General features: G+C 38.7%; 1 protein-coding gene across 1 annotated transcript; it reads right to left on the reverse strand.

Moving 5' to 3' along the window:
- Positions 1–1027: 1027 nt before the first annotated feature.
- MANSC1 (MANSC domain containing 1) lies at positions 1028–23446 on the reverse strand. The gene is made up of 4 exons (XM_081311860.1): positions 22925–23446; positions 16375–16697; positions 11925–12065; positions 1028–2429 (listed from the first exon to the last, which is right to left on the reverse strand). Exons 2-4 carry the CDS (start codon positions 16595–16597, stop codon positions 1498–1500), a joined length of 1296 nt encoding a protein of 431 aa, XP_081167986.1. The 5' UTR covers positions 16598–16697; positions 22925–23446; the 3' UTR covers positions 1028–1497.
- Positions 23447–24330: the final 884 nt, after the last annotated feature.

Here is a 24330-nt window from a genome sequence, read left to right on the forward strand (position 1 = left end):
TTCAAATCCATTATCAAAGAGAGGAGACATTTTAAAATTCCAAGGTACTTGGTTAACTAATCTGATTCTGGTCTACATGTAGATATTCAATAAATACTTGTTAAATTAAATTGACTCAAGGTTTTATTTATTCAACCTACTTAAAGCTTATGTAAACCCCTTGGAGATTTGTGTCAAGCTGTTAATAAGCTGCAAAATATATGAAAAGTAGTATTTTCAATAGGCTAGCTTTCCTCTTAATATGCTTTATGAGCTTAACCATAAACCAAGGGGAAGGGGGAGAGGCAGCCGGAGAGCAGAGGGAATGGAACAGGTGAGGAAGGAGGAGTGAGAAGAGAGGAGCCCATTTTTGTCATTGTCTACCTTTGTTTCCATGGCTATGCTTATTAACCAGCTACTGCCCTCTAGTGCTCACTGTATAAACTGCTCATCTGAAATTCATTTTTATCTTAATCCTGTTTATACCTGAAGAGCCCAAACTTCTTGTTTTACAGAAAAACAGACCCACATTCAGAGAGATGGCATGTCAAATTGACCTGGGTGGCCTCGTAGCCTCAGTTATCCCAACTTTAACTTGTCTGGCAAACTCTTTTATAAGCATTTCTCAGAAATTTCAGTAATACCAACCAATAAAAATTATAGCATACCAATATAAGTGTTTTATATTACTTCTGATGCTGTTCCAAATAAAGATAAAATTGGCTGATGGTGATGTTTAGAAAAAGAATTATAAATAATACTGGTACATCTTAAAGTTAGTACAAGTTAAGAAAATGTTAATACAAAAAGAACAGACCCCAAGTGGATTTGGCCATTTATTTGAATTGGCTTTAATCGTTGTCTCCATATAGGCTGATATTCTGCTAAAAGTTTCCCAGAGGAACCTCTTTGCTCCTTGACGGGAAAAGAAGGATTTGTCATTTTAACTTGGAACACATATTTTCATCATTTCATCATATTGCTGGTGGGAATAAACTGAAAGTTATCCAGCTGGACATGTCACTTACGAGAACATTACCGAGTAACAAAAGATTTATTCAAATATTTAATTGGAAGGAAATACATCTGGAATAAGTTTTATTGGAATTCATATAAAAAGAAAATCAAATCCATTAAAACTAATATCATAAACAGTAGACTTTATCTGGAACCAGAAATATTAACAAATTGGAATCTAGACGTCCTAACCTTTATTCCTTGCAAAAAGCCAGCTGAATTTCCCAATTTATATGGCAATCACACTTTATTACTTTAGGTAGAGCTTTATTTTCAGTCAGTATTTTAGAGACAGATCATTCAAATTAGCTAATTCGGTTTCTTTTCTCCCTCCTCAAAAAAAAAAAAAAAAAAAAAAAAAAAAAACAAGCAAAGAGAAATTGGTAAGGGACATTTTCTGGTATTCAGACTACAATCTCCTATTGAGACCAGCAAGTCAGCAGAAATTCACTGCATTTGGCTTCCAATTACTAAATAATCAAGAGATAGCTACTTTTGCCTTTAGATGTCAACGTAGATTCCATTGATCAAGTAATCAAGTCTTGAGTACCGTTTCCTGCGGAGGGATTCTGAGAGCATCCTGCCCAAAATGATGAGGCCTATCACCAGGAACAGAACACCAAAGAGCAGGGTACCCATGAGGAGCCACTTTTCAAATGGAAGGCTATATGGGCTTTCTGGAACTCTGCTTAGTGATGAACCACCTACGCTAGCCTTCCCATTGTCCTGAAAAGCAGTTTTATTTGTAGCAGAAGACTCCACATTTGACAAAGAAAGTGTAGCAGATTTATGCCCAGACCTTAGGTTTGAAGTCAGCATTTCTCTAAAGGGCACAGTTTCTGAGGTGCCTGTCAAGTCTGTAGATGCTTGAAAGATGGTAATTGGAACCGCTACTGTAGTTTTAACTTGAGGTGTAACCATGGCATGTGTAAAAACTGTAGAAATGGGGGCTCTGGTCTGCTGAGAGGTGACAGTAGTTACAGGTGGAGCTGTGGTGACCACCCATGGTTGGAAAGTCACAGAGGGTCTCACTGAAGTACTGGTCAGTAGAAGAACTGCAGGTTTCAGAGGAGCAGAGGTGTCAGGCAGAGAAGCAGCAGCAGCCCCTGGAGCTGGGAAGGTAGCTGCATTTTCAGGCAGTGGATGAGCTATTTCTAGTTCTGAGGAAAACTGTGAATTCTGAGAATGGACATTCTCTTTATAAACAGAGATCCGTGTAGTTGTTTGATCAGTCTTGAATAGTTTCTGCAAGTGACCCGGGGATCCAGACTTCTGAGAAAGTGCATCTCTCCATAAGAGATCAGTAGGCTTCAAATTACCTGTCAGAGGAGGGAGAGTGGGAGTGACCGCTTGTGAAGACTGGCCATGGAAGAGATCATCTTCTTGTGCTAACTTTTGGTGTGGCAAATCAGTTCTGGTCAAAGATGGAAAATCTGAAAATGTAAACAAAAGGAGACTTAAATATGTCCATGCTAGGGTGGCTTAAAAAATATGACACAACAGCTTGTTTAAACTTATCTTCCAACTGATAACCGATACTTGATTTTTTTTTTTAAATTGGAGACTGAATGCAGGGCCTGGAGTGCTAAGAAGCAAGCAGTCTACCATGAGCTACACCCTTGGCCCTGATACTTGATATTCCACTGAAATATGTACAAAAAGGAAAAATACAAGTTGCTAAATCAGAATCTGATGATATTGCCTCTCTGCCCGATGCTTTATTTCTACTCTGATGGAACAGAAGAAATGTCTGGAGGCACTTCAGGTAAATTAAGAAAAAGATAGGAGCAGTAAAGCAGGGGGCTAAGAGGAGCTTGGCATGGGCAACAAGAGGGTTAGGAAGATGGGGATGGTTATGAAGATGGGGCTGGGGCAAGGGCAGAGAGCTGGGCCAAGGTGACAGGAGCAAATTGAGGACTAGCAGGGAGAAGGCTGCTGTGAGGCACGAGCTCCTGCAGGACATATCAACTGGGACTCAGATGACAAGTAATTATTAGGACAGATTTCATAGCATGGGCACAGGGCAGGCAAGAAAGGCTACGTAGGAGCGGTGGGAAAGTGAGGTGATGGGTTCAGCAGGGAAGAACTGAACTGTGATTCCTGTGATGTCCTTTAACAGGAAGGAGGAGAGGGCTGGATCTGGTCTCAGCACACTGAACCAAGGCAGCAGCAGAAGGTTGATCACATTTCTCAAGCAAACACCAGGGGTGCACAGTTCCAGCACTGTACTCAGGAGGAAGGCTACCTGGGAGATTCAATTTTGACTCTCAAAGCTTAGAACATTATAATCAATGTCTTAGGTTAGGAGGAGGATGGGACAGACATACTGACAATCAGAAGAGCAAAAAACCTCATGGTCCTGATTCCTGTGGAGGAAGAACCAGCCTCAGATGTGTTCCTGCCGGAGAAAGCTTAGACTCTGGCTCTTGATCACACACACCACCTATCACAGCTCAAACCAGAAAAGCTTGTTCAGGTAATCAAGGGCAGCAAATGATCGTCTGAATTACTCTGCTACTTGGCTAGTCATTTTGCTTAGATCAGAATTGCAGAAAACACAAGGAAAGAGGCTGAGGAATTTCCTGGCTTTTATTGGTTGACTCCCTTCTTCCTCAAATCCCATCCATCTCAGTTTTTAAACGAGTCCCCCCCCCCCCCCCCCCCCCCCGGGTTCCTAACAGATCCAGGGGCAACTTCATACTTGTAATATCCTGTGGCTACTCTCTAAGCCTCATACCCCTAGGTGGCCCTTCAGAGCTATCATTTATCAATCTATGTAGGACAGGGCCAGCAAACTATGGATCAATGGCCAAGTCTGGCCTGATGCCTGTTGTATGGCTTATAAACCAAGAATGGTTTTTACATTTTTCAAATGGTTGGAAAAAATCAAAACAAGAATAATATTTTGGGGGGATTGTAGGGGATAGGAAAGGCAGCAGAATACAACAATTACTAATAGGGCATTATGTAAAATTGTGGATGTGTAACCGACGTGATTCTGCAATTTGCATTTGGGGTAAAATTGGGGGTTCATAACCCACTTCAATCTAATGTATGAAATATGATATGTCAAGAGCTTTGTAATGTTGTGAACAACCAATAAAAAAAAAGAAAAACACACACACACAAAAAAAGAATAATATTTTGTAACACATGAATTATACAATATTCAAATTTTAGTATTCATAAATAAAGATTTACTGGTACACACATATATTTGTTTATATGTTGTCTATGTCTGCTTTTATATATGAGGACAAAGGTGAATAGGTACAAGAGATCATGTATGCCCCACACTGCTTAAAATATTGGCCTTAAAAGTCTACAATAGTCAAACCTTCATAGAAAACATTGGCAGACACCTGCTCTAGGATATAGTACTCTAAAGTAGAATTTGGATGCCTGAATTTCCTTTTTCCTCTAACAGTGCAGAATAGGAGCATTTTTAGTACAGGTCATGTTCACATTCATAACTTCAACATCAGAAAACTACCTGTATCTTTAGAGAGAATTCAGGTATTAAAAAAAAAAAAAAGACTTGGGCTGGTGCTGTGGCTCAGCAGTAGAATGTTCACCTAGCACATGTGAGGCACTGGGTTCAATTCTCAGCAATAAAAATAAATAAATAAAAGGTACTGTGTCCAATTACAACTAAAAAAAATATTTAAAAAAAAGACTTGATGGGAGTAGCTCAATGGTAGAGCACTTGCCTAACATGCACAGGGCCTTGAGTTTGACCTTCAAAGCTAAAAAAAAAAGATAATGACACAGCAGGTTTCATTTTAAAGCTTGAGGGAAAAAAAGAGAAACTATATAGGTAAATATGCTCTAATGTGTGTGATATCACAAGGCAAATAAAGCCATTAACAAGAATGATTGAAATAGTCTTTTCTTTATCGAGCATGCAAATTCAGAAATAAAGGAAAGCCAAGGCCTTTTCCTAAAGTAATATGTAATACTTTTTTTTTTTTTTTGGTACCAGGAATTGAACCCAGGGTAATTAACCACTGAGCCACATCCCCAGCCCTTTTAAATATTTTAGAGACAAGGTCTTGTTGAGTTGCTTGGGGCCTTGCTAAGTTGCTGAGGCTGGCTTTGAACTTAAGATCCTCCTGCCTTAGCCCCCCAAAAAGCTGGGATCACAGGTGTGCACCACCTTGCTTAGCTTAGTCCCATTTCTTCTTTTTAAAATTTTATATTTATTTTTTTAAATTTTAATTTGTTATATATGGCAGCATAATGCTTTACAATTCATATTACACATATAGAGCACAATTTTTCATCTCTGGTTGTATACAAAGCAGAGTCACACATTTCGTGTCTTCATACATGTACTTAGGGTAATGATGTCCATCAATTCCACCAACTTTTCCTACCCCCTTTCCCTCCCTCTTCTTTGCCTTATCTAGTATTCATCGCATCCTCCCATGCCCCACCCCCAACCACATTACGAACCAGCATCCATAAATCAGAGAAATCTTTTGACATTTGTTTTTTTGGGGGGGGATTGGCTAAATTTACTTAGGATTATATTCTCCAACTCCATCCATTTACCTGCAAATGCCATGATTTTATTCTCTTTTAATGCTAAATAATATTCAATTGTGTATATATACACATTTTCTTTATCCATTCATCTATTGAAGGGCATCTAGGTTGGTTCCACAATTTAGCTATTGTAAATTGTGTATCTATAAACAACACATCAATGATGTGGCTGTGTCCCTGTAGTATGTTGCTTTTAAGTCCTTTGAGTATAGACAGAGAAGGGGATGGCTGGGTCAAATGGCTGTTCCATTCCCAGTTTTCTAAGGATTCTCCATACTGCTTTCCATATTGGCTGCACCTATTTGCAGTCCCATCAATAATGTCTGAGTGTGCCTTTCCCCCACATCCTTGCCAACACTTATTGTTGTTTGTATTTTTAATAACTGTCATTCTGACTGGAGTGAGATAAAAATCTTAGAGCAGTTTTAATTTGCATTTCTCTAATTGCTAGAGATGTTGAACATTATATATATATATATATATATATATATATATATATATATATGTTGATTGAGGACACAGAGACTAACCTACATAATTACAATTATCTTATATTAGACAAAGGTGCCTAAAACATACATTGTAGAAAAGATAGCCTCTTCAACAAATGGTGCTGGGAAAACTGGAAATCCACATGTAACAAAATGAAATTAAACCTCTATCTCTTACCATGCACAAAACTCAACTCAAAGTAGATCAAGGACCTAGGAATTAAACCAGAGACCTTTCTCCTAATGGAAGAAAAAGTAGGCCCAAATTTCCATTATGTTGGATTAGGCCTCAACTTCCTTAATAAGACTCCTATAGTGCAAGAATTGAAACCAAGAAGCAATAAATGAGATGGATTCAAACTAAAAAGCTGCTTCTCAGCAAAAGAAACAATCAGTGAGGTGAACAGAGAGCCTACAATTTGGAAACAAATTTTTACCACACACACATCAGATAGAGCACTAATCTCTAGGACACATAAAGAACTCAAATCTTAACACCAAAAAGACAAATAGTCCCATTTCTTGATAAGATTCTTGTATTGGAGGGCTGGGGTTGTGGCTCAGTGGTAGAGCACTTGCCTAGCATGTGTGAAGCCCTAGGTTTGATCCTCAGCACCACATAAAAATAAATAACCAAAATAAAGGCATGTGTCCATCTACAACTAAAAAAAAAAAAAAGATCCTTGTATTGGCAAAGTTCCTAGAAGACCAAAGGGATCTCCACACCTGCTCCATTTACCTCTTCCACTGGTGTTTGCACTGAGGCGTGGCACTTTCTCTCAGTCACAGAGATAAACCATAGAAGGAGCTGAGAAACAGCCCTCTGCTCTCAACTCTTTTGAGTTTCATTTTCCAATAGACTTCGCTGAGTCAAAAAATGAAGGACTGGGGGCTGGGATTGTGGCTCAGTGGCAGAATACTTGCTTAGCATGCATGAGGCACTGGGTTCAAACCCCAGCACCACTTAAAAAAAAAACCCTAAATAAGCAAAATAAAGGTATTATGTCCCTCAACAACTGAAAACATTAAAAAACATAATAATGAAGGACTGCCTGTCATCCCAATGACTCAGGAGGCTGAGGTAGGAGGATCATAAGTCTGAGACCAGTCTTGGCAACTTAGCAAAACTCTGTCTCAAAATAAAATAAAAAAGGGATTGGGGATATAGCTCAGTGATAGAACACCATTGGGTTCAATCTCCAGTACAGCCTCCCCTTCACAAACAAAGAGCGACTACTTTATGGAGATGAGCTAATGGAGATTAGCTGAGCAGAGTTCCAATCTGTTTTATTTCTGAAATCTATTCTTCCAGTCCTGGGTAGAAATTACATACCTTAAAACTATAAAAAAAGATTAAATAAACCAAACTGTGATGGGTTTATAGAATGAACAAAGTCCACTGTCATCTTTCAAATTTTTAGTCTGTAAATATTTGTCAATTGAATATAGGAAATAAGAGTACCTCCAGATATGAACCATTAAATATATATCTACATTGAATTTTACTTCAAATAGGAGACAGATATTTTTTTCTTTTTTGGTACCAGGAATTGAACCCAGGGCACTTAACCACTGAGTTATACCCCAGCCCCTCCACCATTTTTTTAAAAGAATATTTATTTTTTAGTTATAGTTGGACCCAATACCTTTATTTTATTTATTTATTATTTATGTGGTGCTGAGGATCGAACTCAGGGCCTTGCACATGCTAGGCGAGTGCTCTACCTCTGAGCCATAACCCCAGCCCCCTGTCACTTTTTAATATTTATTTAGAGATAGGGTCTCACTGAGTTGCTTAGCATCTCACTTTTTGCTGAGGCTGGCTTTGAATTTGTGATCCTCCTGCCTCAGACTCCCCAGCTGCTGAGATTACAGATGTGTGCCAGTTGCCTGGCCAAGAGATAATTTTTAAAAATACAAACATATGCTCTTGTTCAATATGTCCCCAAACTGATATTTCATTATTTATTTTGGTCGTACTGGGGACTGAACTCAGGGCATCATGAACCCTAGATAAGCATTCTGCCACTGAGCTACACCCCCCTCTTTATTTATTTTAGTTGCAGATGGACATGATACCTTTATTTTATTTATTTATTTATTTATTTATTTTTTAAAGAGAGAGTGAGAGAGGGGAGAGAGAGAGAGAATTTTTAATATTTATTTTTCAGTTCTCGGCGGACACAACATCTTTGTTGGTATGTGGTGCTGAGGAAAGAACCCAGGCCGCACGCATGCCAGGCGAGCGCGCTACCGCTTGAGCCACATCCCCAGCCCTATTTTATTTATTTTTATGTGGTGCTGAGGATCAAACCCAGTGCCTCACACATGCTTGGCAAGCACTCTCCTACTGAGCCATACCTTAGCCCCTCCTTCCCCCGCCCTCCTTTTTTTGTTTTTTTGTTTGTTTTTGGGACAGGGTCTTGCTAAGTTGCCCAGGCCAGCCTTAAACTTGCAATCTTCCTGCCTCAGCTTCCTGAGTAGCTGGAATTACAGGATCATGCCAGTCATTTTTTTAAAAATATTTTTTAGTTGTAGTTGGACACAATATCTTTATTTATTTATTTTTATGTGGTGCTGAGGATCGAACCCAGGGCCTCACACATTAAAGGCAAGTGCTCTACCACTGAGCCACAACCCCAGCCCAGTAATTTGTTTTTAATGGGGGTACTCTTGATCTATCAACATAGGTATATTCATAAATAGAATTAAGGACATAACTTGTACACACACTGTATATATAAACAGTTCTTTGCATGGTAGGATTGGTGCCACTTTGCCCCTAAATGTCTATCAATCTGCTCTGGGCTGATGTTGCCCCCTGGTGGCTGACATAAGAATGGTTTGATTCTAATTCCACTTCATCGTCTCACACTTGCCCCCAGAACACTTATAAGCATGCCAAGCTTCCTTTCCTTTCTTTCCTTCCTTTCCCACTGATGAGGATCTTTATCACATATTTCCTCTTTCGTGGTGCATTGTAAAATCAACAATATTATAGAAGTATTATAAACTTTTTTTTTTGTACCAGGGATTGAACTCAGGGGCACTTGACCACTGAGCCATATCCCCATCCCTATTTTGTATTTTATTTGGACAATGGTCTTACTCAGTTGCTTAGCACCTTGCCATGGCTGAAGCTGGCTTTGAACTCGTGATCCTCCTGTCTCAAGCTCCCAAACTGCTGGGATTACAGGTGCGCACCTGGCAGAAGTATTATAAACATTAAAAAACAAACTCAACTATAATTTCTACCATATTCCAGAAACAGATTATTATTTATACAAAGAATCCATGCTGCATGCTCATGATTAAAGGAATAATTGATATAGCAGGTTTCCTTGCTCATGAACAAAACTTAAACACAGGCTCACTTGGGAGACAAAGTGATGCCATCACCCAGGCTGTATCAGGAGCAGTATCATTCCCCAAAGAACCTTCTACTTAACTAGGAATGGTGGCTCATGCCAATAATCCCAGCAGCTCAGGAGGTTGAGACAGGAGGATTGCAAGTTCAAAGCCAGCCTCGGCAATGGTGAGGTGCTAAGCAACTCAGTAAGACCCTATCTCTAAATAAAATACAAAATAGGGCTGGGGATGTGTCTCAGTGGTTGAGTGTCCCTGAGGACAGTCCCAGGTACCCTCCTCAGCAACAAATAAAGAACCTCACACTTAACGCAGGCAAGAGAGAAACCCTTGATTCCACTCCACCTCTCAACCTTAAAACTGTTCTAAAATTTTGCCTAAGTAATGTCTCCATCCATTTAGATGCTCAAGTTCAAAAGTAGGACTCAACTCTTTCACTTTCCTAGTCCTGGTCCCTGACATCCGTGCCATCAGCAAGTCTTGTCAATTCTATCTCAGGAACAGCCTCTAGGTCCACTCCTCCTTCCATCTCCTCTACCACCTCCCTGGTCCCCAACACCATTGTCTTTCGTCTAAATCTCACTCTCCCCTCATCAGTCTTTATATTGTTCTTTTCCTGAGAGAGCAGTCACAATAAGCATTGAGAAATCACCTTTAAAACACCAGGGGACATTCCTAATTAACTTCCAACAACTTTCTAACATTTGGTAGAATAAAAACCCCCTCCTCTGGCTTGCAAAGCTTTATGTGATCTGGGTTCCTGTCTTTTTGCATATCACTCTCTGCACAGCTCATCTTGTATCTGCCGGCTGGGATAAGATGTTTGTTCTTCAGACATTCCAAGACCATTCTGTCTGGGGATCAGGGACTGGAAGGTATTCTCCCTTCTCCTTGCATGTTCAAATCTTAGTTTAGGGGTTACCTCTTCATGGATGCGTTCTCTGATCACCTGATTAAGAGGGTCCACTCAGTGATTATCTATTACATTATCCAATCCAAAGTCTCTGCAAGGCATTTATGATTATACATTTATATTTTTCTTCATATAAATATATATATGTATATATATTATTTGTGCACTATAGTCACCCATAATAGTGGAATTTGTTGTTATATTCTTGTACAGGCATACCATTTGGTCAATTTTGTTCCCCAGTACTTCTCCTTCCCTCCCCTCCTCTCTCCATATATTTTTCTTAATTATTTGTTTATTCTGGTTATTATCTCTTTCTCCTAAATTTCAGAAGTGATAACTTTCTTTTTCATGGTTAGTGTTGTTTACTTAGGGTGTAAAAAATGCTTGGCACACTGGACATGATGGCAGATTCCCATAATCCCAGCAGCTCAGGAAGCTAAGGTAGGAGAATTGCAAGTTCAAGCCAGGCTCAGCAATTTAGATAGGCCCTAAGCAACTTAGCAAGAAAAAAAAAAAAAAAGCTGGGGATGTGGCTCAGTGGTTGAACATCCCTGAGTTCAATCCCTGATAGCACCAAAATAAAAAAGTGCTTGGCACACAGGAGATGCTAAATAATGTTATTTATTGAATAAATAGAATATTAATAATCAAGGGTATGATTTAAAAAACACTTCTAAAACTTAAAGAAAATTTGATACAGAAAGCATTTCATCCTGAAAAACTTAACATGCCAAAATCCCAGAAAGACGTATCTAAGTAATCATCCATTTTATTAGCTGATCACTTTTTACATTCTAAACTAATATGTAAATTTCACAAGTGCTTTGCGTAGAATCTAGCACATAGTAGATGTTTAGTGAATATTTCTTGATTGAATGTCCCTCTAGTTCTAGATAACAAAATCCAGTGAATTTTATTTCAGATAATATTATAAAATAATGAAAACTTAAGATATACTAAAAGTTTATATATTTATATAGATCTTAACCTTTTAAAAATAGTTGCCCCAGAGACTTGTGTACTTCCAGTGTCGTTCACACTGTTTTAAAGAAGAACTTAAAAACAAAAACCAGGGCTGGGAATAGAGCTCAGGTGGTAGAGTGCTTCCCTCACATGTACAAGGCCCTGGGTTCAATCCCCAGTAACACACACACATACATACAAAGACACACAGACACACAAAAGCAAAAAAAAAAGTCTGGGTGCCATACATTTAAAATCTTAGCTACCTGGAACTGAGGCAGGAGGATCACAAGTTTGTGATCAGCTTAGGTAACTTGGTGAGACCCTGCCTCAAAAGAAAAAATAAAAAAGGGGAAGGGATATGGCTTAGCGGTAGAGTGAACCTGGATTAATTAAAAAAAAAAAAAAAAGACTTTCATGAGCAATCTGTGTACCTTTTATCATATAAATGTAAAAACAAAACAAAATATTATCACTTACAGGTCTTTCATTGGAAAACAAATTTTGGCTTAATAAATTGAATTTGCCTAAGTGAAATACATGTGAACCCTTTTGGTAGTTTATTTAGATTCTAGTAAAAATCTTCCATAGAAACCATATCCTTGATTCCAATCACAAAAGAAAAAGAAACATGCTTTTGTTACCTCTGATTATCCTGTAACTCATAAGTCCCTTTGCAGGTTTTAGTGGACAGGCTTCCTCACTGGGACAGAAAAACAGGTAGCAGTTGGGTTGTTTGGCTGTTTTTCGGGTGTCGAAGATCATCAAGTTACACGCTTTGTCCCCTGCAATGAAAGGTTTTATAAGCATAATTTTGAAATAGACTTTCTCAACAGCAGGGCAAGAAGGAAGAGCTTCACTTATTTTGGAGTCCAATATAAACACCTTTGTTCGGTTTGTTTACTTGCCTGTTGGCCACTGAATCGTTTCCTTTTTCTTAGTTTAGTTGTGTAAAGCAATTTTAAACCTTGTTGGGTTTATAAATCTGAGTTAAGGTTATTTTTTTTTTTTGACAAAACCAGTTCTTAATGGTACATTTAATTCCTTAGGAATAAACCTTCCATTTGTTAAAATATGCATCGACGTGCTAATTTTGCAGTCATTACACGACTTCCAACTGGCTGGACATTAAGAAATGGCTCAAACTCTAATAATTTCATGTATCTCTTCTATTGCAAGACATGTATAAACTGGGTCAGGGTGGAGTGAGTAAATTAGTCATCATAAATACGATGCCTCTTTCCACAAAGGATTCAAGTAGTACATGGAATACAATGTCCATCTTTTTATTTATTAATTTTTTTTAAGGAAACAGGATCTTGCTGGGTCCAGGCTCGGTTCCCTGGGGAATGCCTGGCCTCAAGCAATCCTCCTGGGACTACAGGAGGATTATTTTTATCAGATTATGTTAGTCAGCTTTTCATTGCTGTGACCAAGGACAACTTAGTTGAGGAAAAGTTTATTTTGGCTCATGGTTTCAGGGGTTTTTGTTCATGGTGGGCCAGCATCATTACTTTGGACCCAAAGTAAGGCAGAACATCATGGCAGAAGGGCATGGACGAAGAAAGTTACTTGGTTCATGGCAGAGAAAAAGTAGAGAGAGAAGGCTAAGCCGATGCAGGGAAGATAAACCCTCCCAGGGCAAGCCCCAGTAATCTGTCCCATCCAGCCAAGCCCCACCTGCCTATAGTTACACCCAGTCTGTCCATTCAATCTAGGATGAACTAATTAGGTTATAGCTCTCATAATCCAATCATTTGACTTCTGAATAGTCTTGCATTAACAGGAGCTTTTGGATGACACCTCATATCCAAACAAATATCATTCTTCTGGCTTTCCTTATTTCCCTTATCATTTTTACCACTTCTTCTAGACCAGCAAATGGCTAGGGATCAACCCGGATCTCTAGGTGAGAATGAAGATTTTTAGCTTCTGCAAGGGTTTTATCATCATTTCTTCACTACTCAGGGAATAAGAGAGATTCCTGCTTTTCATTTCTCAAAAATGTGTTATCTGCAGTACATTCTTTTTGGCACTTAGGTAAAATAAAGAAGCCATAAGCTGCAAAATTTGGGGTCCTTTGTGTTTATGTGCATTTTTTAGAGTACATGGCTATCAGCCAATTATCAAAGTGTCTTTTGAATCGTAAACAGTTAAAAAAAAAAAGACATTGCTTAATAAGTGAGGGAAAAGTTTGAGATCCATGAACTGATATCCCTCAGGTACCTTTGCTTATAGTAAGTGGTAATAGCACTTGTGCTGGTAAAATAAAAACAGCAAACCCTCGTTTCTTAGAATTGAGGAGAAATGCAGTTCCCTAGAGTGCCAGGAAATACTGAGAGCATTCAGTCCTGTTTGCAGGTTATGTTTCTTTCTATTTCACATAAATGTTTTTATCAACATTAAAAAAAGTAAGAATTTAAAATTCTGTCATATACAGTATCCAAAAGCACACTGCTTAGTTAGAGATCCCTGAAGGGGTTTTTCCTACTGACACCAAGAATACAGTATCATCCACACCAGTTCTCTAATTCTCTGACAAAACTGGATACCCAATAATTCAATTCAATTCTGACTCAAATACCTAGAATTGGCATCAGACTCCAGGGTTTAAGGGCTCAGTCCCACAAGACTGCCCTCACTTCAGAAGCCAGTAGCAAACATTGGGCCTCCATATTACAGGACCATCTGTCTAGGTACACATTCAGGGGCTGCCAAAACCCTACCCTTCAAATTTGATAATTTCCTAGTATGGCTCATGGTATTTACTCAGGTAAATGCTATATTTACCATTATAGTTGTTAAAAAGATAAAAATGATTTTTTTTTTTGGTGTGTTGAGGATTGAACCCAGGGGGTCTTGTGCATGCTAACAGAAAGATAAATAAATCTCTGGATAGAGGCATACAGGATGATGTTTGGAAGGGTCCCGAGTATAGTATCCTCTGTTTTTAAGGAAGTGGTGTGTACTACCCTCCTAGCACATGGATGTGTTCGCCAACCTGGAAACTCCCCCAAATCATACATAGGGGGCTATATGGAGGTTTTATTTTATTTATTTTTTTTAATTTTTTTTAATTATACATGGCCATAATATCTTTATTTTGTTTATTTATTTTTATGTGGTGCTGAGGATCGAACCCAGGGTCTCACAGTGCGAGGCGAGCACTCCACCACGGAGCCACAACCCCAGGCCCTGGAGGTTTTATTACATGATTAAATTATTGGCCAATGTGATTCAATCAATCTCTAGGCCTTTCCTGGATGGGTGGGTGGGAGGCTTGAAATTTCCAAGATTCTGATGAAGTGGCCTTTCTAGCAATTAGCACTTATCTAGAAGCAATCTAGGGAGCTGTCAAGAGTAGCTTCATTAGCACAAATTCAGGTATGGTTAAAAGGGTTATAAATAACAAAAGATGTGTGCTCATATCACTCAGGAAATTCCAAAGGTTTTTAGGAGCTCTGTGCCAGGAACCAGGGATAAAGACTACATACATATTCCTTATTATACTATAATCATTATAGAAAGAAAAGGAAGTAAAAATTCAAGAGTGAACATATGCTTTGGTTGGCTAATAAGTCAAGAAGCACTGGTCCAGGATTCACTAGCTCTTCTAGGTTCCTTAATGGCAAGACCTTGTCCATCTTATTCACTGTTTTGTCTACATCACTTAGAGAGGTATTAGGTGCTCAATAAATATAGTTGTCTTTTCATTGAGAGAACTAGGACAAGACATAAGAAAAACTGAAAAACAACCACTGTTTAGATATGTAGTTCTCTTTTCAGGTTGCAGATGTTAAGTCTAAAGTATATAAAGGCATTGTTCAAACATATCAGACTCAGTTTCCTTCTGTGTCATGTGCATGGTCCCTAAATAACTCCCTGCCTCTGCAGAGTCCTAGAAGCTGCAATTACCTAGTGGTCAGTGGCTTCATTCTGTGTTGTGCCAGCTCAGGGAGGCTCATAAAGTGAAGGTTTTGTGCTTCCACTTAAAAGTCAAATTCTGATTAGATTTTAAATCTAATGGAATGAGTTATGACTTTGACTTTTTTTTTTTTATACTGGGAATTAAACCCAGGGGCACTGAACCACTGAACCACATCCTCAGTCCTTTTTTTAAATGTGGTTTTTAGTTGTTGATAGATCTTTATTTTATTTATTTATATGTGGTGCTGAGAATTGAACCCAGTGCCTCATACACACCAGGCAAGTGCGCTACCACTGAGCCACAACCCCAGCCCCTTCTTTTAAATTTTGACACAGGGGGCTGGGGATGTGGCTCAAGTGGTAGCGCGCACGCCTAGCATGCGTGCAGCCCGGGTTTGATCCTCAGCACCGCATACAAACAAAGATGTGTCTGCCGAGAACTGAAAAATAAATACTAAAAAAAATTCTCTCTCTCTCTCTCTCTCTCTCTCTCAATTAATTAATTAATTAATTAATTTTGACACAGGGTCTTGCTAAGTTCCTGAGGCTGGCTTTAAACTCACAATCCTCCTGTCTCAGCCTCCCAAGCTGCACACGCCACTACCCCCAGCGCTTAGGACCTTTACTTTTCATCTCAACTCCTTTGTTCTGTTTACATATTCTTGTAACATCACACTATATCCCAGTACTTCATGATGATGGCAACTAAGCATTTAAATACAATTTTTGTTTTCAACAGGCCAAACAAGGCCTGTTAGAATAAAACACCAGTGATTCTCAAACTCTTGTCTACCCAATCACCTGAGGGATGTACACACAAATTCATCAGTAAAGTTAACACAGCTTAGAGGAGGGGAAGGCACACCTGTGGAAAATTCCTCAGTGATTTTGTCACCCACCTTTCTTCCCCACTGAGAATCACTGGTATAAATTATTCAGTTCCAGGGCTGGGATTGTGGCTCAGCAGTAGAGCGTTCACCTAGCATGTGCAAGGCTCTGGGTTCGATCCTCAGCACCACATAAAATAAATAAAATAAAGGTATTGTGTCCAACTACAGATAAAAATTAAATATTAAAAAAATTATTCAGTCACATCTACCAGATGATTATGTCACATCTACCAGATGCTTATTAAAACATGGAATAAAGGGTTGCCATGTTATTTACCTGTTATGTTTTTTGTTGAACAGCAAGAATTAATGCAGTCTTCCTGAGTTATTGTATATGTGGGCTCATTGCCTCTGATTCCCTTAGAAAGAGATGATTGAATGTCAATGACAACATCTTCTAGACTTTTGGTGAGGCAATTCTGGCTGGCGGACAGCCGTAAAGTCAGGAAACAAATTATCACCAAAGTGTAGGTCAAGCTTCGTTCTTCCCTGAAGAACATTTTAAATTTCACTTTAGTCTTGGTCTTCAAATGTTAAGAATGACTCTTTCTGTGATCTCAGTTTGCTTCAGAAAGCTTGCACAAATGATAGAACTTCTCTCTAGAACAAAAATAGAAAGTCATCAATCAGTTTTGTTTCCTTTACAAACCAAGGGAAAAAAATATTTCAATTAATGAAAATGACCCACATACAACCTAGAGAAGGACAGACAGAAACAAGTATGTTTTGTTTATTTCACCCTTAATATATTTGAGACCAACACTCATTAGAAACTTGGCAAATAACGAGTAAGCGCAAACACAAATACTATCCTGTTGATGATTAAAAGCTGACAGTACCAATGAAGAGGTATAAATAGAAGTCTGAGTTCTAGTTCTTCTTGCCTCTCCTAACTAAGAGGAGAGAGAACACAAAATTTCTAGTTACTGAAGAAAAAGTGATACTAGGTTTGAGCACACTTCCTTTCTCAGCAATAACATGATTTTAAAATCATTTACTGGATGGGGGGCATCGTGCTAAACAATTTGCATATATCACACTCTTTAATCCTATAGCAGCCCTGCAAAAGAGCATCCCCCCACCACACACACATTTTCTTTTGCAGCACTGAGGACGAAGCCCAGGGGTGCTCTACCTCTGAGCTACATCACCAGCCCTTGATGTTTTTTTATTTTGAGACAGGGTCTCACTAATTGCCCAGACTGGCCTCAAACTTGCAAACCTCCTGCCTCAGCCTCTGGAATTACTAGGATTGCAGACATGAGCCACATGCCCTACTAAAAAACAAAACAAAACTTATTTTTACCTCATTGTAAATGAGGAAGTAGAGGAAGATTTTCTTACTGTTGCCTCTCTTTATACATTGGAATGGAGGCAGATAAATCTAATAATCTAAATCTAGGGATTATCTGGTCAGTAGAGGGAATATTCTGGTTCATTTGAGGGAAAGTTTATGGAAAAGACTTATTGGCACCCCCCCCCCCCAAATACAAGTTACACTATGTATAATGCCAACTCCATTGGAAAAGCCAATTTTTTCAGGAAAAATAAACGTTAAACTGACAAGATAATATTATTATACACTCACTCACCTACTCCCATATTTCCAGACTACAAATGTTGACTGAATGATAGCTTTAGCACAGAATTACTGCTTCTTTTTAACCTTTCTTTGGTCACAAATCCCTTTGATAGTTTAAGGAAGGTTAGGAACTATCCTGAGATACACATTTTAAAAAGCATAAGATGAAATATATAGGATTACTAAGGAAGCCAGTTACATTGAAAAATACTTATCAAAATAGTCTTTAAGGGCTAGGGTGGTGGCTCAGTGGTAAAGCATTTGCCTAGCATGTGTGAAGCACTGGGTTCGATTCTCAGCACCACATATAAATAAATGAATAAAATAAAGGTCCATCAATATCTAAAAAATTTTTTTAAAATAGTCTTTAAAATGTTTCTATAAAATATTGATGAAAGAAATCAAAGAAGATCTAAGTAAATGGAGAGAGAGTCCGTGTTCAAGAATAGGAAGATCTTACATTATTTTTTAAAATATTTATTTTTTATAAGTAATTGAACACAATATTTTAACTTTATTTATTCTTATGTGGTTCTGAGGATCGAACCCAGGGCCTTGCACATGCTAGGTAAGTGCTCTACCACTGAGCCACAACCCCAGCCCAATAATGCAATTTTTTTTTTTTTGTAGTGCTGGGAATTGAACCCTACCAACTGAGCTATATCCCTAGCCTCAACACTGTTAAGATGTCAGTTTTTCCCAACTTAATCTATAGATTCAATACATCCTCAATCAAAATCCCAGCAAAAAAGTTTGTGGATACCGACAAACTGATTTTAAAGTTCACATAGAAGTGCAAAAAGACCTAGACTAGCCAACACAATACTGAAGAATAAGGCTGGAGAACCAACACTATCTGACTTCAATATTTATTATAAAGCTATAGTAGCCGAGCACAGTAGTGCACCCTCAGCAACTTAGCAAGACCTCAAAATAAAAAAGAAACAGACTGGTGATGTAGTACAGTGGTAAAGCACCCTCAGTTCAATCCTTGGTACTAAAAAAAAAAATTATAGTAATCAAAAAAGTGTGGTACTCGAAAAAGAATAGGAAAATAGATCAATGAAATGGAATAGCAAGCCCAGGAGACAAACACTAATCCAGGCAACTTATCCTTGATAATGGAGCAAAGTCAATTCAATGGAGGTAGTCTTTTCAAAAATGGTGCTGGAATCACTGACTATCCATGTGCAAAAGATAACTCTTGACACGACCTTATATCTTGTACTAAAACTAACTCAAAATGGATCATTAACTCAAATGTAAAACACAAAACCATAAAATTCTGAGAGGATAATATAAGAGAAAAATCTTTGTGACCTCAGACTAAAGGATGAGTTTTCAGATACAATACCAAAAGCACAATCCATAAAAGAAAAAAAAATCAATGTTGGGTTTCATTAAAATTAAAACCTTGGGGCTGGGGTTGTGGATCAGAGGTAGAGCGCTTGCCTAACATGTGTGAGGCACTGGGTTCAATCCTCAGCACCATATAAAAAGAAAAAAAAATCTTCATGATATTGTGTCTACCTATAACTAAAAAATAAATTTAAAAAATTAAAACCTTTTTCTATATAACAGACATTGTTAAAGGAATGAAAAGACAAACATATGCTTCGAAAAACTATTTGAAAACATATCTGATAAAGGACTGGTATCCAAAATTTACAAAGAACAATTAAAACTCAATAATAAGGGGGGAAAAACCCTAAAAAATGGGCAGGAGATTTCCATAGACCTCACCAAAGATACATAGATGACAAATAAGCATAAGGTGTTCAATGTCACGTGTCATTAGGGAATTGCAAATTCAAATGAGATACCACTACACACATATAAGAATGTCTAAAATCCAAAAAGTGATGATAGCAAATACTGTCAATGATATGGAGCAATAAGAAGTTTTATTCATTGCTTATAAGAATGCAAAATGGTATAATCATTTTGGAAAAACTCACGTAGTTTTTTACAAAGCTAAATATAGTTTTACCAAACAATTAAGCAATTGTCCTATTATATATTTACCCAAATGTGTTAAAAACTGCATCCATACAAAAACCTGCACAAGAATGCTTATAGTAGCTTTATTCATAATTTTCCCCAAACTGGACACAAACTGTTCATTAATAGGTGAATGAATCAACAAAACGAGATACAACTATACCATGGAATATTATTCAGCAACAAAAGGAAATGATCAAATCATATTGCTTAGTAAAAGAAGAAGCCAGTCTGAATTGATGTGATTCCAACTATGTGACACTCTGGAAAAGCCAACCTAGAGAGACAGTGCTTACCAGAAAGAAAAGAGGAATGTATGAGTGGAGCACAGTAGATTTTTAAGGCAGTGAAACTATTTTGTATGATATTACAATGGTGGATACATTTCATTGCATATCCATCAAAACCGATAGAACTTCTCACCTCAACCAGAAGAAAGGTAAGATGGTAAGGATGGTGGAACAAAATCTGAGAAGATTCCATATTAACCTTCATACTTCAGACTCATTTATGCAGGAAAAAAATTAGCCTGCAACTACTCATGTCTCTATTTTTTCATGCTTATGTTCTTGCAATAAAAAAGTCTAACCTATTAGAAAAATACTTGAGAAATAAATCAATTAATTAAAAAACATGGTAGAATTATAAAACATGTAGAGTAAACCCATGTGAGGTATAAACTTTATTAAAAAAAAATACAAAAGAGGTTAAAAAAATAGGGCTAGGGTTGTGGCTCAGTTGTAGAGTGCTCGCCTAGCACACGTGAGGCACTGGATTCAATCCTCAGCACCCCATAAAAATGAAATAAAGATATTGTGTGTCCACCTACAACTAAAAAATAAATATATTTTTAAAAGGTTAAAAAAATCAGTCTATAGGAATAGAACAAGTCTAATACCTCCTTTGCTATTATGTTCAACTTCTGTATATAATAAAATGGTAATATGGTTTCTCACATGCCAGTCTCCATCCTAAGCACTTTACACATATGTCTTTAATCCTTACAAGAATCCTAATGAGATAGATCCCCTTATTATTCCCATTTGCAGTTAGAATAAAAAACCCGACATTGTGTGATATATATGTGCTGCTGTGTGTGTGGTACTAGGGACCGAATTCAGGGATGCTCTACCACCGCATCACTGCCTCAGCCTTTTTTTTTTTGGACACAGGGCCTTGCTAAATTGCCCAGCTTGACTTTGAACTTACAAGTCTCCTGACTCAGGCTCCCAAGTAGCTGGGATGACAGGTGTGTGTCACTATGTCTGGCATATATGTACTACCACTACTACTGATACTTTTTTTTTTTTTAAACTGGGGATTGAACTCAGGGGTACTCAACCACTGAGCCACCTCCCTAGCTCCATTTTGTACTTTATTTAGACACAGGGTCTCACTGAGTTGCTTAATGCTTTACTTTTGCTGAGGCTGGCTTTGAACTTTGAGCCACAGCGCCCGGCTATGTACTTCTTTATTAACCAATTAAATGATAACTGGTACATCCAATAACTGCCATAATTTTAAACAAATCTTTATTTTTAGTTGTAGTTGGACACAATGCCTTTATTTTTATTCATTTTTATCTGGTGCTGAGGATCTAACCCAGGGCCTCGCAGCTGCTGAGCAAATGAATGCTTTACCGCTGAGCCACAAACCCAGCCCCATAACTGCCATAATTTATATTTTGAGGCTTGGGTTGTGGCTCAGCAGTACAGTGCTCACCTAGCACATGTGAGGCCCTGGGTTCGATCCTCAGCACCACATTAAATAATTTAATAAAAATAGGTATTGTGTTCAACTACAACAAGAAAATAAAATAAGGGGGATAGTAGAGAATAGGATAGACAGCAGAATACATCAGACACTAGAATGGCAATATGTAAATCAATGAAAGTGTAACTGATGTGATACAGCAATCTGTATACGGGGTAAAAATGGGAGTTCATAACCCACTTGAATCAAACTGTGAAATATGATATATTAAGAACTATGTAATGTTTTGAACAACCAACAATAAAAAAAATAAAAAAAATAATAATATTTTGAGATACATGCAACAAGTAACATACATGAAAAAGTCTGATACCTACGGGTGGCAAATCACAGCTACTGTTATTACTACTGTGGCTTTTGCCTATATTCCTCTTGAAGGAAATGCTACCTTTCACTTAGAGGTTAGTGAAATAACACATTTTTTCACCTTAGTTCATAGATTCCTGAATTCTATTCACAGACTCTTTGAGTATCACGGATTCCTCAGGTTAAAAATCTTGGCACTAGTTACTTATTATGCTGCTACAGTCTACATGCCTGTTTTCTATCCCAAAGGAAACTAGAGAAAGACAGGCAAATATCTTACTTTCCACTGGATTCTAATTAGTCTCTTCCCTGCTAAGAAACCTGAACTATGAGAGATGGGACAGGAGGGTTCTCTTTATGCAGCATCTTTATAGCACCTGCACTGCAAGAAGTTCTAAAGAGCTTATCTCATTAAAGAAGCTAAAAAAAACCCCCAAAACAAACAAACAAACAAAAAACAAACAAACAAAAAAAAAACATGAAGCTGTGCTCTGCCTCCCTCTTTTTGTCTATTTGATTATCCATTTATTTTTGTGGTGCTGGGACTAGAACCCAGGGGCCTGTGCTTGCTAGGCAAACACTACCACTGAGCTACAACTCCAACTGATTACTTTCTAACCCATTATTATTTTGGCCTTAAAGGTCAAGCTGTTCGGCTGGCAGATGGGGGAAAGGTTAAGGTAGGAGAGAGAAAGTACATGAGCCTTTACTCCAGCTTATGGATCACTGAGATTTATTTGTACATGACTATTTGAAATATTGGAAATCATTTTACTCACAGCATACTCTAATTTATCAGGGTGCTTAGAACTGCAGAAGCACCTGCACAATTAGTACAATTGTACGATTAGGAAGGTAGGAAAATGTAAATAAACCATATAAGAAAACATGGGGAAATTTCCCTTCCTTTGAAGAAAGGTATGTTGCTCACTGAATTATTCTTCCGCCTCTCCCTCTGATAACAGTGCTGAGCTGGTGCCATTTAAGGCAGGTGCTTCTGACCCTGCCTGGCAATCCCCTTTGGGATACTGCAGTGACACAAAAATCTTCGGATGCTCGGTGTGAGTGGAGGAACTCGGCCCTGGGAAAGGAACAGAGCTCCTCTTTCTGCAGGTAGCGACGCTTCTAGGGGCCAGTCGAGAGAGGAGGACGAAAACACCTTTACCTGGTGGCGAGAGGACCCCGGGGGTCCCAGTTCCCCTTTGAAAGCAAAGACAGATCCGATGCGCCCGCATAAAGTACCAGCGAATCCGCGGCGGAGGTCTAGGCGAGGACTGCGGGGAGAGGATGCTCCGCAGCTCCAGCAACCGCCGGGCGGGTTTTGTGGTTAGCAAGTTCCTGCTTCCGTTGCACGACCGAAAGTTTGCCGCGGGGGAAGGGCACGTTCCTGCCCTGCAACCCGGAGCTGCTTCCCGGGAACGTCCAACCAAGTGGCATCGGCAAGAACCGTGTACCCGTTAGCCGCGGAGACTGCAGGCACCCAGTGCAGAGCCCCGGTATGAGCCCGCGTTCTCAGGCTTCCTCACCCAGCTCGCTCCACCCTGCCTGCCCCGGGCTGTGCGCGCTGCAGGGGAGGCGTGGGCGCGAGACTGCAGGCAGCCCGAGGGTCTGCAGCTGTGCCTTCACGCCTCTGTGAGGCCCAGCGCGCACCAAAGCACAAGGAAAAAAACTCAAACGTAAATGCCCCCCTCTCGCAGCTCCACTGTCCCAATCTCCTAGTCCCTCGTCCCAGAGACAACCACTGAGAGCAGTTTGTTGATGTTTGGAAATGTACAGTGCATCTTATTTGGAATATAGTCATGAGGATCATATTTCCATAATTGGATAATGGAGAGTCTTCAATTAGATTCGACAATTCTTGAGTTAAATATTATGTGCCCTGCAAACCTGGAGGAAAGCATGCGATTTTCTTCAAGATTTACTGTTTTTAGGTGTGGCTAATAATGATGTTGAAAACAACATGTTATAGTTAAAATTGTATCCCTAACACTTAGCTTAGTACTTGGTATGTAATAGGTGCTCAGTAAATTTTTTTAAAAAATATTTCTTAGCTGTCAATGGATCTTTTATATTATTTATTTATTTATATGTAGTGCTGAGGATTCAATCCAGGGCCTCACACATGCCAGGCAAGTGCTCTACCACTGAGCCACTACTGCAATATCTCAGTAAATATTTAACTTGTTGCCAAAAAATGGAAAATGTGCATAGATTGCACATAAGTTTGTTACTAAATCACTGCTCCCCTCACTCCCACCCCCAGATATATCTCCCAAATGACATATTTTTTAACCACTGACATACTCTGCCAAATGGTTTAACCTTTGACAATATATTTACTTTGGTGTGAAAGAGCTATGGAACCTGAAACATTATGCAATGTAGGCTTATACAGCCAACAGCTACACCCTAGTTTTAACCAATAGCTATAGGAGGTATATATTGTCAGAGAAAACTTGTCAACAATAGTCTGTGAAACTGACTGGACTAGCTGTATTCAGAGGATGACCTACTCTCCACTTAAAATAATGTTGCCACATCTTGGTTTCAAAGGGTTACCAAAGAAAAGTA

The sequence above is a fragment of the Spermophilus citellus genome, assembly GCF_964194105.1.
Source record: "Spermophilus citellus genome assembly, chromosome: 10".
NCBI lineage: Eukaryota > Metazoa > Chordata > Mammalia > Rodentia > Sciuridae > Spermophilus > Spermophilus citellus.

What these genes read in the sequence shown, in the direction of transcription:
- MANSC1 (XM_081311860.1), bottom strand. Translation starts at nt 16,597, where the DNA reads ATGTTCTTCAGGGAAGAACGAAGCTTGACCTACACTTTGGTGATAATT. An exon ending in TTCAACAAAAAACATAACAG is followed by an intron (nt 12,066 to 16,374) that starts GTAAATAACATG and finishes CTTTCATTGCAG; the next exon opens with GGGACAAAGCGTGTAACTTG. An exon ending in GAGTTACAGGATAATCAGAG is followed by an intron (nt 2,430 to 11,924) that starts GTAACAAAAGCA and finishes TTACATTTTCAG; the next exon opens with ATTTTCCATCTTTGACCAGA.